The following is a 15,029-nucleotide window of genomic DNA, read 5'->3' on the forward strand; positions in this document are numbered from 1 at the left end:
AGACAAACTCCACCCTTAACATCTTGCAGTAACATCTGATTTGGCTCCTGAGGCCTCCTGTTGGAGTCATGACTACTATATCTGATTAAATTTGRTATGTGAGATTGAGATCTGTGCAGCTGGATTCCTATCTTAAAATATATTTTCTTAAAATTCCTGGTGGGGTTCTTCATTTAGTTATATCACTACAGCTGATATGGAAACTAGAGAAATGTCTATGGAGCCATAGCATTAGTGTGTTCCTGGGTTTCCCTACAGAAGAATATTGAAGTTTGGATATGACTGCACCAATAGTCAAGACAGAGCAGCATAGCTGWGCTACTTCCAGCACTCTGCTGAGGTTTGCCTAGGGCTTGGCTAGTGCTGTCACACACAGCTGCACTTGAGTGAATTGTTCCATAACACAGGRAACTTTTTAAGAAGTTTTGTTCAGTGTGTTTATTACCTCTTTTGTGAAATAGGTCGATCTTTGCAATTGAAATCTAATCAGATTATTTGTCCTGATTTGTAGTGGAATCAATCTATAGTACCAGGGAGAGAAGGAGTGCACATTCTCACTGAAGTGAGGTAACRTCAGTGTGGTTGATTTTGATCAAGTTTGACTAAGACATACAGGTGTCTTTATACCTTATTGGAAAGAGAGACTGAAGAAATATGCTTAAATGTTACTTTTGAATATACTGCATATTACTGATTTCAGGAAATAATTTCTTCTTGCATTCTGTCTTTGTCTTGGCTCACACAGATAAAGAAGATGAATGTCTCTTTTTCAGCTGTTTCTTTGCTGCCTTCGTTTTTTTCTTGTGTGTAGATTATCAGAGAAGCAACTGTATAAATGGGACATAGGCTTCAGAACTTGTATCTGACAGAATAGGCAAGTCAGATTTATTATGAAAATGTAGAAAACTGTGGAAGTACACACTGCAGGGGAAGATGAAGTAAATTGCAAGCTGCCACAGCCTTTTAGCTCTTGATTTTGAAAGATGATGTAAAAAAAAACTTCCTTGTGCAATATTGATAAAGCATAAAAAGATGATTTCTTGTTTCYTTCCCCTACCCTTGTTATTTAAATTCATTAATAGTTGGATCATACAATTGGTAATATCAACAATCTGATGGGCAAAATACTGAATTTTGAGCTTGTATTTTGAAAAGCACTGTGTAGGAAAGAACATGTTTGTTTTTTTATTTACTCTCTGTATAAGACACATCTATTATTTTGCTGGCCTGGGATCTTAAGCAATCCTTTGCGTCAGAAAAATATGCAGTTCTGCGAGCACTGGAATTAAAGGATTCTGTTTTCTGCCTTGTTTCTGAAGAGGAGTAGAAGCAATAACATGCAGTCCCATAGGTGTGCATCCACAGATAGGTGCATGCAGTGTGAATATATTTAATTGCAAAGCCCCGGTAGTTACATTTTAGTATTCTTTATGTGGGTTGCTCCTGTATCCTATTGGATCCTTGTTTAGAAGTTACAGTTTTCAACATGTACCTTTTGTTAACAGAATTAGAGAGGACTGTGAAACCTTTCTTTTCTTGTCTTTGTAGGATAAGACATTGGTGCACGGTTGAAACCATGGAGTCCATGCTGAATAAGCTGAAGAGCACCGTTACAAAGGTGACGGCTGATGTCACCAGTGCGGTCATGGGAAATCCCGTTACCAGGGAATTCGATGTTGGACGTCATATTGCCAGTGGAGGTAATGGTCTTGCTTGGAAGATATTTAATGGAACTAAAAAATCTACAAAACAGGTGAGTTGTCAAGTAAAGACCTAAGTTTATAAACGTTAAATGACAGACTGATAGGTAGGAGTTGGTCAGTGGCAGTTAAAAACAAAGTCCAACTGGGCAAACTAATATTAAGGATGATGAAATGACACAAATAACTCAGCACTGTTTGAGTATATTGTTCTCTGCTGTGTAAGTAATACTTGCTTTAATCCATCACTGCTGGAGAGAGAAGTAGTTCTGCTTGCATAGCATACATTTTGGAGGCAAGATCATGAATTCATCTGATTTAGAAGTCATCTGACAAGAAGGAACAAGTTTGCTTAATATGGATTGGTTCACCAGTTTGTTTGCACATTGCAACTTTATTTTGGCAACAATTCTGGCTTTTTACAGTTTAAAATAATCATGAAGTATATAACACTGTAGTTTTTTTCTCAGCTACTATGCAGAAATTGAGCAGTTAGAAATATTAAGTCATGAGATACTGTAACAGGAAGGCATGGGATGGAGGAGGAGGTTGTGAAGGAACTTGGTTATGTTTTCCCTGTGCTGATTTCAGATCGGTATTGTTCCTTTTTAGTTTCCCTAAARTCTTAGGGTTTAGAGCACTAGTACACAAGCTTTTGACTCACTTGAAGACAYGTGTATAAACGAATATGGGACTGTKACTTCTGAATAAGGTTTGCCAAGAACAGAGTATTAAGAATTGTTATTATAGAAAGTTACTTTGTTGTACTGGAGAAATGTGAAAGTCTCTTTTCAAACTCAGAGATGAAATGCAATTCTTAAAGAGTAAGTAGAAGTATTAATAAATTATGGTCTTTAGTTAAAGTTAATTCTAAAGTGATATGAAGTCACTTAGACAATGCATCAGCTTGCTGCAGGTGTACCAAAAAGAAATGGACACAAAGGAATAACTCTGGAAAATGCATATACAATCTATTAGATGAYAGAAAAATAAACTCTAGCAAATAGATAATAAATCTAATACACAGAATAAATAATCTGCAAAGAATGTGTGATCTGATTCTCTGTGACAGAGTCTGAATAATGTTTAATCAGATACTTTTGCCATATTTTCAAGTCTCTGTTTAGCTATTGCAGAGCTTTATGCACCTCTTGTTTACTGAATTTATCTAATATACCAGTTGGTCTTACTCTACTATACAAAGCAATGGTAATGTTTAAATTATGGCAGTTTTGCTAGGTTTTATACAATCTATGTGCCCAGTAGGCATTTGACCTGCAGCAGGTGTATCTTTAAGGTCTGGAGAGTTGTAGCAAGTTTCTTTCACTGTATGGTTGACTGAGTATATGTAACTAGGTTCCTGTAAATCATGTTTTTCAAGCTTTGAATGAGTGTTCTGACCAATTATTTTATAGAGTTTTAGTTCAGGTGCTCTATGTGATCTTGTAATACCTCTGTAAACCCTGACTAACATCTGTGCAGTTACATGGCATCACTCACTAGTCATTAAAAATACAACAGCAGTTGTACTGCATGGAATTTTAGATGGCTGGTGTTATGACATAGTTACCATTCATTATTAATATTACCAGTTAGGTGACATCATGTCAACATTCACTYGGCCATTGCCAAACAAAACTGTGCAACAATACAGTTTATGGTGTGTAGTATTGCAATATATCTGTTCTTCGACATTATTTTTTTCTTTCTTTCCTGTGTTCTTTTTGAATGTTCTCTGGGCTGGCTGACATTTTTTAGGTGTTGCAGTCACTTTTGTGAGGTATTGCACGTATTTGCTATTACAAGTGTGTGTATCTAATTGAAGCTACAAGCATTCAGCTTGTTTTGCAGTACGTGTGTATTGTAATCAGACTAGCAGGATGTTAGGGCTTAATGGCCCATGTTGTTGTCACTTTACCACAACACAAGTAATTGCTTAGGCAGTTGTAGTCAGATAATATAGCTAAATGTGGAGGTTTTAAAATTACAGCACTAGATACCATCAGAAATATTTGTTTTCAGGATTATTTCTGTTCTGTCAGTGGACAGTTACAAATATTCCATCTATGGTGACAGTAGATAGCTATGAGTTTATTATTTTCTGAGTTCTGCCTGGGTCCTGCCTTGCTGTTTTTCCAGGATTTCTGAAAGTGTATTTTTAATTATTTTTTTAGTGTACGTTGTCTTTACTTGCTTATTCTGGTGACTGAGTAATAACCTAAGAGAATGCGAGGAAATTACTTACCTGTGTGCATATATTTGTCTGGTGCCATTTCATAGCTGATTTGCTGCTGCTTGTTTGAAAGGTTTATGAGTCACTGGCTATATATATAAGTATAATTTTACAGYATGTGTTTCAACTCATCTTAGATTTATTGACCTAGACTTTATGCACTTATACCTTTTCTGGCATAATATGGCACTTGTCCTTCTGCTGAGAAAGTGCAATCGTAAATGGATAGGGTAAGGTCACARAGTACTTACCAGCTCAGCTAGCAGAATTTAGAAGGTAATGGTTTGCACTTCAAAATAACTGTAGTTGTGTTTAACTTTTATTGTGAGAGTACTAAATGTGTTATGATAGGTAGGTAAGTCAACTTTCTGTTGCATTGGCTGTGCATATAGTAACTTTAAACTTAAGGCTTCCTGTTATTAAAACTTTGAAGGCTAATAAATTTGTAAAACTGAAATAATAGTTGTATTGAATACGTTATGACTGAAAGAAACTCATGGGAAAGTAAGGTTATGAAAAAACACGTCAAGCTTATAAAAAATAAAACCCCCAAAAGGGGGAGAAAAATCTTTTTCTGGAAAAAGATCAGAGTACTACTGAAGTGCTTTCCAGTATTTTAGTTCAGTGATTATTTTACTTGTATTAGTGGAAAGTCATGGTAAAATATAATGTGTGCGCATGTTGAGCTACATTTGATTTTTCATGTAAAAACTATGTGAGTGCACATGGGTAAAATAGAGGACAAAAAGAAAGAGAAAATGAACAGTTTCTAAAATCAAGAATATTGACTGCTACCCTTAAATTTCCTTTGATTTTATGTTCAAAGTTTAGTTTCTAACACTTAAGTTAACATTTAGTTTCATCACATTTAATTTTTTTCCATGAGAGCACTCTGATTCAGTTCACAGGATAAATGGTGAACTGTATGTCTTGGTTTGAGACAATGTTTTCAGGGAGAAATGTTACAGAGTAAATGTTTCCTCTGATGTGAAAAATTTGATAATTTTTTCCCACCAATATGAAATAGATGTTCCAGCAAAAGTGAAAAGAAAAGTTTATTAACAAAACACAGTGCCCACAGGACATAGATAAAAAGTAACTGTTAGATATTTAAAAGTCCAGGAACGCACGCCACCCTCTTCYCCCCACAGCTGCTGGGCCATGTGATGCGGAGAAAAAGATGGCGGCTCCTGTCCCTGGGAAAAAAGAAACAAAAGAAAAAAAAAGTCCACATGGTGCTTGAGCAACAGTGGAAAACCTGATGACAGTCCTCACCGCAGATGAAACAGAGGGCTCGGTGTGCTTTTCTGTCACCGGCCTGGCTTCTTCCGGAGTTGGCGCCACTTGTCCCCTCTGGCCGCCCAATTGCTCCAGAAGAAAAATCACAGGAGCCGCAGAGGGGGTGGCAGGGAAAACTGTTTGCCCAAGATCGGGTTTGCCCCTAACAAATCGGATCTAGCTAAATGGCAAAAACTCCAGGGAGCAGACCTCCTGCAGTGCCGAGCTGAGGTCCAAAAGCCAACGGCTSGGCAGCAGCCCCAGTTTGGTTTTCAAACTGCCTGCACTGGGTTGCATTTAAAGGCACAGGCACCTTTTGGGCGTACAAGGTGATGGAGTATAGGAATACAGGATTGGCACAAAATCAACCCAAGGCACTGTTTTTTTTGGTTTGTTTTTTTTTTGTAAAATCTGAGGTTTTTTTCTTCTTTCTGCTGTGCTTAGTCTCTGTCCTTACTTCTTCACCCTATTTAAAATGTTAGGATTTGAGTTTGTAGTATTCACTGCTATAGTGATTGAATGTTTTACAAGTTTTGTTAACGTGTTTTCTCAGTAACCAGTCAGGTGAATAGGAAGAGGTATTGTTGTTCCATTATCATTACATTTCCACAGCTTTTAGAGTCTTTAGAAATAATTTCTAGTTTTGTTTGCGTCTTTATTGACACACAAACCCAGTGTGTTTTTGGATGCTTGCCTTCCTCTTAGGGTCAGGAGAGAAAATGTGATATGCCTTGGTTGTCTGGTTGCCTTTTTCTGGTTGGAAGAAAATTATTTTTCTCTCTCCTTTCCCCCTTTCCCCTTTATTTAATTTTAGGAGTTGCATTGGCTAAGATAGGAGCAAGCTTTTTGCATTTTCTCTAGTTTGTAAGATTTCTATGTGGATAAATAAGGACATATATTTTAAACTGTCAATATGTTTCAAACTGGTGTGTGTTTCATAAAAATTGCAGGATTGCAAATTGTCTGGAGGGTGTGGTAGCCTGACCCTCGCCAGCACCTATACTCACTTCCCTATCCCTGGCAGGCTGGGGGCAGAAAACAGGAATAAGAAAAGCAAGAAAACTTGCACTACTCTGGGAGGGCAGCAGAGAGAACAACTGTGTGAGGTGCCATCAAATCCACCATCTGCTCTGCCTAGTGGTGGCATTGAGACAAAGATGAAAGTATTAGGGACTCTGAGAAAGAGATTGACTGGTGGAGGCACACCCTGCCATACCTTAGACAAATGGACTCACCCACCATGGGTCAAGAAGGTCACAAGAAGCAGTGGATCCCCTGCCATCTCACCACCAGGCAGAAGCACAGGACTGTAGAGATGGAGGGGAGTAGAAATGGCGAATTCCCCCCTGACCTATCTCACCTTCCCTTATATAGGAGGTGTGAGGCCGTGAAATCTGAGGACTAGGGAAATGAGAATGTGGATGGTTCTTCCAGGGTGGAGGAGTTGCCTCAGACAGGACAGCCTCCCACATAACAACCTCCTCAATTAAGAAGTTTAGTAGTCATTGGTGTCACCCTTTTGAGAGGAGTGTAGAACCCGACGTGCTGAGCAGATCCAATCCATAGGGAGGTGTGTGGTCTGCYTGGGATCTGGGTCAGGGACATCATGAAGAAACTGCCCAGTCTGGKGCAGCCCACTGGTTATGACCCACTATTGGTTTTTCCAAGTAGGAATCAACAAAGTCCAAACAGCAGCACCACAGACAGTCTAGAGGGAACTTGGCCTTGAGTCAACTGGTTAAGGATCTGGAGCACAAACTGAGTTCTCTTCTGCCAGTTGCAGGGAATGATGAATTTAAATAAACAATGCAGAATTGCAGCAAGCATCAGTAGAACTTAATTAGAGCCATCATAAATTATTCAAACCATAGCTGATTTAAATACTCACTTTCTGATTCTTTTCGCTTGTCATTGAACAGAAGCTTTTTCAGAAGTACTGTTTTAGTTTTAAATTWTGTTATTGATCATGTACTGCTCAGTATATGTCTTCTGTCACTGTTCTTCTGGGCCTTGTGTTAATGTTTGATCCATCACACTGAAGAGTTGGAGTAGGGAGCCAATATGGATAGAAGTAAGAAAAGTATACTTAGTTGAGTTAGTTATAAACATTTACCTGCAAACAGCTTAACAAAGTTAGCTAAAAACCAATTTTTTGTGTATTGGGCTGAATTTCATATTTTGTTTAGCCTACTTCTAGAAGTTTGTAGGGGTTTTTTAATTAATAATGTAGCTGTTCCTGTGAGATTTTAATTAGAGTAATGTTTATAAAATGTGCAGTAAAAGAGCATAGAGTTCCTCTTGGGACTGAAAACAGTGTTTTAATACTATTTTTTCTACTGGTTTCTAACCTTCATTATTATTCATAATGCTGTTGTAGCAGCATATAAAAGTGTTTCATGATAAAGTTAATTCCTCTCTTTCGTCAGTTGATACATCTCACATTAATGACTTCCAAGATGGTGATGTAATCTAGTTTTTGGGTTTTTTTTTACATCTAGTTCAGTAATCTCAAAGTTTTGCATAAATTTCTTAATTCTCTCCTGCTCCAGTTAAAGAATTTGGAGAGGTTTTCTCTGTTTTTAACRTTTTTGTGACTTTTTTTGCACATCTTTAAACATATGAGATTCTTAGTGTTTTATCATGTGAATAGTCTGAGAAATTACTGTGACTATTTTGTCAGATTGTACTGGTTTGGAGCAGAACACTGAGACAGTTTCATAAAGCACCATTTGATATATATAATGCCCAATGCCTGCAGATATACTCAGAACGTTTTAACTGTTTGTAGTTTATATAAATTCTTTCACTTAAGTCAAGCTGAYTTCTGACTGTGGGTTTGCTGCTTTGTTACTGTGTAGCTAGGGAATTGCAGTTTATTCATTGCTATTTACAAGATAAAGGAGCATTAGTACCTTGACTCTTAAAATATATATTTCAGAGTTTATATACACTAACCTGTTCCATGACTGGGGTTTAGTAAGGACAAAAAGTAAGTTTCTTTGTTTGGTTATTGTATTGGTGGGATTGTACTGTTGATTCAAAAAACACATTGGTATGTAACTGTACAGGCTTAGGTTTTGGATATATTATATCCTGAGTGAATTCTGTTGCTTAATTGCAGGAAGTGGCTGTTTTTGTCTTTGATAAGAAGCTGATAGACAAGTACCAAAAATTTGAAAAAGATCAGATTATTGATTCTTTAAAACGAGGTGTTCAACAGCTGACTAGGCTTCGGCACCCTCGACTGCTTACTGTTCAACATCCATTAGAAGAATCCAGGTAAGCTGTAGTAGAATTGAGAACAGATATTTTTAATAACTGTTTTGCTATGGGATGTAAACTATCTGGAACATTCAACACATACATCTAATGTCAAATTAACTGTATTTGTTCATATGAGAATGGTATTCACCTCACCCCCATATTTCCAACCCTCCTGGACACAGAATGCAGTTCTGGTGTGGATCTAATTAATAATCAATTGCTTGATCTTAGTCCCGTTGCATGACCCTTACAGCATGAAAATTTGGTAGTTTAGATAATTTTTCTTTTAAGGAACTCATATATATTGTTTTATTTCGAAAAGTTATTTATACATTTGTTCCATATGTGAGATGTATTTTATGATTAGGGATTTTTGGTGWATTTTAAGTGTTGTGACTACGTATGTGTTGAAAAGGTTCTCAAATGCCAATGAAAGGAGGCGAAATTCAACGTGTTCTTCTAGTGCTTATTTGATTTATGAAAAGTTTGTCACCAGGTACAGTAACTGGTTGGTCTTACAGATTTATTGTTCAGCTGTAGTGGTAACAGCACACAAAAATCTAACAAAGAAAATCAAGGTCTCTTGTTAAAATAGGAAGCTGATCCTGATACTACCAGGGAAAATCATGAAGGTTTTAGGGTTTTTTTCCCAAAATAGGAAGGGGGTTGGCCTAGGTGATTTGCGGAAGTGCTTTCTAATCCCAACGATTCTGTGATCCTAAATGGTAGCCTAATAAAGGTTCATTATATAATGTCCTTCCTTTCTGTCTGTTATCTTGGRTTTTCAAAATGGTTTCTAGGAGCCAAGAATACTGTAGGAATGCTTMTTCATCTTTGCAATGTCCTCTTTGAGACAGATTTATTTGATTAAATTGTGCTTGCGTATTCGTTTCGATCTTTCCTGCAGTACTAAAGACATTTCACATTAACAGGGGTTCAAAGCTGTCATTGCACCTATAATTCAGTATATCCCCTACCAAGGCCTAAGGAAGATAATGTAGGTAGTTGAAGACAGCCCTCAATATTCTACAACATTAAACAGTTAAATGTTAGATGGCCTAGGGTGATCTCAAGTTATAGTGTATGCAGAAGTGAATCCCAGAATACACCTTTGGCTTCTTCCTAAAATTGTCACAGTTTCCCAGCTTTTCCCCTGAACTTTGCCCTTCAGAAGAAAAGGCCAAGATTCATACCTTGGAGTTTTAAGAAAGCTTTGGTGGTGTGTTTGTGAAGCATTTTAGCCTTTTGAGTAAAATTAACGGTCTAGTTACGTCAGAGTTCTTTGTSAGTTTGTGAGTTTTTGGTAATGCCTTATGCTTTGCTTCAGGTGTTTTTCTTTCCATACTTGGCATACTCAGCTGCTAGTAGAAACCCAGAAGGACAAAACCTGTTCAGTTGTTTGCTGTGCCAGAAACTGATGTAAGAGTTTTTGGAGCAGATTAATAAAAAAAAAAGGTTTTGTGTGTAACCTTGTGCAAGCATGCTGTAAGATTGCCTTAGAATTTCAGGTCTTTCCAGAGTGCTTGCTCTTGAAGAAATCTGTTGTGGGCTTCTGGTTAAACTGTACATGGTCTTTTTTTTTTTCTCTCTTTTTTTCTCTTTTTTTTGTGTTTCCCCAACGTATGTTTGCTGTTGTAATGAACTGCTTGGAGGTCACCAGTTACTCCTCCTTTATGAGGCAAATGGATCCTTGGTATACCTGGAGGGCTGAAATAGATAYGGAAAGAAAGGCCATACCTTTCTGACCCTAGTGTGTAGATAGTTGATTTTCACTACTACAGATGATTGGTATCCAGCATRGTTATGTTTAGTATAAATATGTATGAAACGTATAATGATATATACCTCTTTACATGCATTTATATAATGAGTAACTCCTTATTTATACTAAATATKTAATATGAATGTGTTTATTTACAAATGGTCTTGAATTCCATCAACAACACTGAAAAGCAATATTAATTTGTATCTAACTTGTTATTGAAGTAAAGGATAAAAAAAAAACAAATTGAAAATTAACTCATAAGATCTCTACCCATTAAAAATAGTAGTAGCATGAATTGTCCCTGATAATTTACTAGACATTGCATTTGTTACATTGTTTCCCTGTAAAAATCGTATGCATTTTTGGCCATCACTTTTATTTTTAAAGTGTTTTTATTTTATTACTCTTTAATTTCATTTTGATATTATTCAAAAAACTGTAAAAACAGCTGCACTAGATGGCAGACATCAGTTTCTGCAGTATTCTCCTACTTTGATTAGATTTACCGTATCCTGATTATGTGGCTTGGGCTYTTTTTTAATTAGCTCCTAAAGTAAAAAATAAACAGCCATCTTTTTATTCCCTCAAAACAACAGTAATCAGAGAGTTTATGTTATGAAAACTACTGAACAATATTCCCTAGGCACTTTCTGTCATCTGTGCCTTAACCATAACTAAGTGGATAAGCTCTGTGGTGAAGCTGAAGTTAGACTGTAAATAAAGGACTTTTTCTTTCTGTGTTCTGATTTTTCCTTGTSATTATAACAGAAACAAGTTTTATAGCCCGTGTCATATTAATAGAAATGTGAAAAGTATGTCATTAACAAAACRGTAGGGAAGAAACCAAGCAAACAGTTCTGTCAGGTTGGCTGASACTGAGGATTCAATGTATTTTGATTTTCAGTTGTTTTTCCTTTAGAGAGGCAGTAGATAAAACTAAAATCTGGATTAACAGTAAGAGGTTTGCATGAATCAGCGCTCTTATTTTGCTTCAAAGGTCAAGCTTGTTAATTATTGAAATACTTAAAAAATATGTGGTAGATTCATGCTGAGACRATCTTCTGATCTTTTTGTGGAAAGACCAAAAAGTTAGGGTCTGTCTTCTTGCCTGTATTTTATATTCAAAAATATATCTTTGTTATTGTTACTCAGTTTCTGTTTTCTGTGTTCATACTGATGCAGTGTTTAGTGTTCTCATGAATTAATCATCTGTAAAGCAGGTATGTGTGCTACTATCCATGTAATGCTTTCTCAAAAAAGACCCTTTAAAACAGTTAAGGAGTGAGTTGCAATGACTGTCCAGGGCCTCCACCCCTGTACAGACCAGTATGAAGAATGTGGATGTAAAGAATGACTCTGTCTGTTGCATGAAGTTTGTGAAATTGAGGCATATATTGTTTCAGGACCAATTCTGAAATTTTAAATTTTGAAGCAAAGTGTTACAACTGGTCCAGTTCATGTGTGGAAGTTTTCTTCATCTGTGCTTTTCAAACACATAAAAATGCATAACAAGACCATTAGGTTTTAATGAAGGAAAGAATCAATAAAATAATTTGGAAAACAGTTGCTTCACATGTAAACTGCAGTTCATATAACARGTGTGTTTGTGTTTGGAGCTCTTCTTCTCTATCACTTAGCAAAGTAAAAGAATATTCAGGTGCTCCCTTACATTAATTYAATTTCTGGTCCTTCTCTAACTATATTAAATAGTGGTTCAGTCAGGGACATGTTGGTTTTAGGCATTGGTAGTAGTGTGATTTACAAGTTTTATAGTAGTAAGAATTATTTGATCAATCTTTTCTGGATCAGGACAAGAAAAGCATTGTTTTTTAAATTTTTTATGAAGCATTGTGTGACTCATTAGTGATTTATGTAAATGTTAGAGAGTAAAATAACTTAATTCTTGTATTTTTTTAAACCTCAGATGTTTATGTGTTTCTCTTTAGTATAATATTRTAAGAATTCAAAATCTGAAGTATAGCATCCCTTTTGATAGCACCAAGTGCTTTGGTAATGTGTAATATTGTGTTTATATGGTTCTTTATTTACAGTGAAGAGATGTATTACATTTATGTACAAGAATTTTTTAATGCATTTCCTATGCAGGGATTGCTTGGCATTTTGTACAGAACCAGTCTGTGCAAGTTTAGCTAATGTTCTTGGCAGCTGGGACAACCTACCTTCTCCTTTGCCAGCAGACATTAAAGAATACAAACTTTATGATGTGGAGACAAAATATGGTTTGCTTCAGGTATGATACAGGTTGTCTTTGTAATTTTCCTGTGCTTTTAGTATTAATGTGGGTTTTTTCTTGAAGTCTGTAAACTGCCAAAGTTTTGTCTGCCTATAGTAAATCAAATAATTGTGAGATGAGACATAATAGTTCCCTGATCACTCTTAAGTGTAGGAGAGGATAAACACTGGAGGCTGTAAATTGCTACTCTTTTTTTACCTGTTCTGACGTGTAAAATAGAAAATTAATTTATTTTCCATGTATATGTCTTTGCTACAGCTTTCTCTCCCATCTGTGGAGAAACAGTAGCTCCCACGTTTTGTTTGGTGCATATGTTGGTCAACTTTGTAAAGCATTTTTCTTCTTCTGAGATCATATTGTGGCCTGAGGGGAGAGGGGAATGCACCACCATACTTATGCTGTGATAGTTAATTGACATTAGTAATCTCACCTGCTGATTATCCATCTGTGTTTACTTTCCTTCAAACATAATTTTTAAGTCTTAGGCTAATATAGTGGTGAAAACTTGATTCTTGTTTAACTTAGGGATTTAACTGGGAGAACAGAACTTTTGTAAATGTCTTACAGGATATTTGGGGAAGTATTTAACCTGAAATGTTCTTTTATTAACAGGTTTCTGAAGGTTTGTCATTTTTGCATAGCAGTGTCAAAATGGTCCATGGAAATGTTACTCCTGAAAATATAATTTTGAATAAGAGTGGAGCATGGAAAATTATGGGCTTTGATTTTTGTATCCAATCCACCAATCCATCTGAACAGGAGGTACTAGTCTTTATCATCATTCAATTTCAAATTCAGATCTTTGTCTGAAACCAATTTCATGATCTTGCGTTCCAGTATAGAATCATTTATTTAATATTCACCTCTGTATTTTGTTGGCAGAAAGTTAGAACATATGGCACAGGTCTGGATTGCAGTGCTGCCCTTGATCATCACAGAAAAAGAGCCTGAGTTGGCTCAGTGGAGTGACAGTAGACTAGTGATGGTTTCAGCCAGAGGCTGAAGCCTGTGCCACTTGTACTCACCTTGGCGTTGGATGACATGCAGGCCTGCCTAAGAGCCTGCTGCATCTGCTCAGTGCTTAGTTGCTACCTCCTAAAATGAAATCCCATCATAGCTCATGTTTCCCCATTACAGCAGTACTTTGATGTTAAATTACATTTCCCAGCTCAGATATTCTGACATTACTGCATCAGCTGATCACACTGAGCTACAGATCGAGATTCTTAACAGTTTTGCCTTAATGTATTTCTCTTTGATTCATAATAGAATTTGAGTGGCTTAATTATTTTTTGCTGCTTGAGCTTCTTGTTGAAAATGGTGTTTAAAAATCCTTGATAAATGTACTTTGTTTTACTTCTCATACTTCTCTTGTAGCCAAAGTTCCCTTGTAAGGAATGGGACCCAAACTTGCCATCTCTGTGTCTTCCAAATCCTGAGTATCTCGCACCAGAATATATTCTCTCTGTGAGCTGTGAGACAGCCAGTGATATGTACTCTCTGGGAGCTGTTATGTATGCGGTGTTTAATAAAGGGAAACCAATTTTTGAGGTCAACAAGCAAGATATTTATAAAAGCTTTAGTAGACAGCTGGACCAGGTATTTGTTCTATTCATGACTATTGTTTGTTGATTTTCATATTTGAAACGTTATTATTGTAAAATAGATTTAAATACTGAGAACACTATCAGTGCTCACTATTTCATATTATTTGTGGACAGTGAATATTGACAGAAGATAGTGTCATAGTTAATTGGATCCGCTGACATAATGTCTGTTCCTATGCAGGTTTCCTTTGTTGTAACTTCTTTGGTGTCATGGTTTAGAATGCTGGCCGAAAGCCAGGCACCCACAACATCTGCTCATTTGCTCTCCCACACCACCATTGGGCAGAGAAGAGTGAAGAGAAAAATATAAATTAACAAAAGGGTTCATGARTTGAGATAAGGAGAAGGGAGGAAACGCCTGACGGACAAAACAGGCTCTACTTAAGTTATGAAGTGAATTTATTACTAACAAAGTCAGAGGAGGAGAATGAGAAATAAAATACAACCCTCAAAGACACCGATCTCCCCACTCCCTCTACCCTTCCTACCGACAGTACAAAGCAGGGGGGGTGAACAGGGTGTGGGGTTGGTCAGTTCATGGTGTGGGGTTGGTCAGTTCAGGGTGTGGGGTTGGTCTGTTCAGGGGTGGGGTTGGTCAGTTCAGGGTGTGGGGTTGGTCAGTTCATCACTAGATCCTCTGCGGCTGCTGAGGGAGAGAAGTCCTTCCCTTGCGTTGCCATGGGGTCCCTCCCATGGGAGACAGTTCTTGGTGAACCTCTCTGGCGTGGTTCCACTCTCACGAGCAGCAGATCACACACATCTGCTGCATTGTGAGTCCCCCCATGGGCAGACAGTCGTCCCAAAACTGCTGCATCGTGGGGCCCCTAATCCCCTGGGTGCAGGCCCAAGGCCAGGCTGTTCCATCTCGGGAGCAAGGCCTCTCTCTCCAGGGCTCTCCTGCTGCACACAGCCCCTTCTCGGCATCTGC

At 37.3% G+C, this 15,029-nt stretch overlaps 1 protein-coding gene across 3 annotated transcripts in view; it reads left to right on the plus strand.

Moving 5' to 3' along the window:
• SCYL2 (SCY1 like pseudokinase 2) overlaps window positions 1–15,029 on the plus strand; it is a 38,831-nt gene that overhangs the window by 2,802 nt on the left and 21,000 nt on the right. For 2 of the 3 annotated variants that reach the window (XM_057386062.1, XM_057386070.1), the window contains exons 2-6: window positions 1,549–1,753; window positions 8,333–8,490; window positions 12,347–12,491; window positions 13,107–13,256; window positions 13,872–14,093. In XM_057386062.1, the coding sequence (XP_057242045.1) occupies window positions 1,577–1,753; window positions 8,333–8,490; window positions 12,347–12,491; window positions 13,107–13,256; window positions 13,872–14,093 (852 nt within the window). In that variant the 5' untranslated portion in view covers window positions 1,549–1,576. Of the gene's footprint in view, window positions 1–1,548; window positions 1,754–8,332; window positions 8,491–12,346; window positions 12,492–13,106; window positions 13,257–13,871; window positions 14,094–15,029 lie in introns of those variants that run through there. The other variant, XM_057386079.1, reaches the window with a different exon arrangement.

This window comes from Malurus melanocephalus, unplaced genomic scaffold (genome assembly GCF_030028575.1).
Source record: "Malurus melanocephalus ecotype Western Australia unplaced genomic scaffold, MMel_1.1 scaffold_16, whole genome shotgun sequence".
NCBI classification, from domain to species: domain Eukaryota; kingdom Metazoa; phylum Chordata; class Aves; order Passeriformes; family Maluridae; genus Malurus; species Malurus melanocephalus.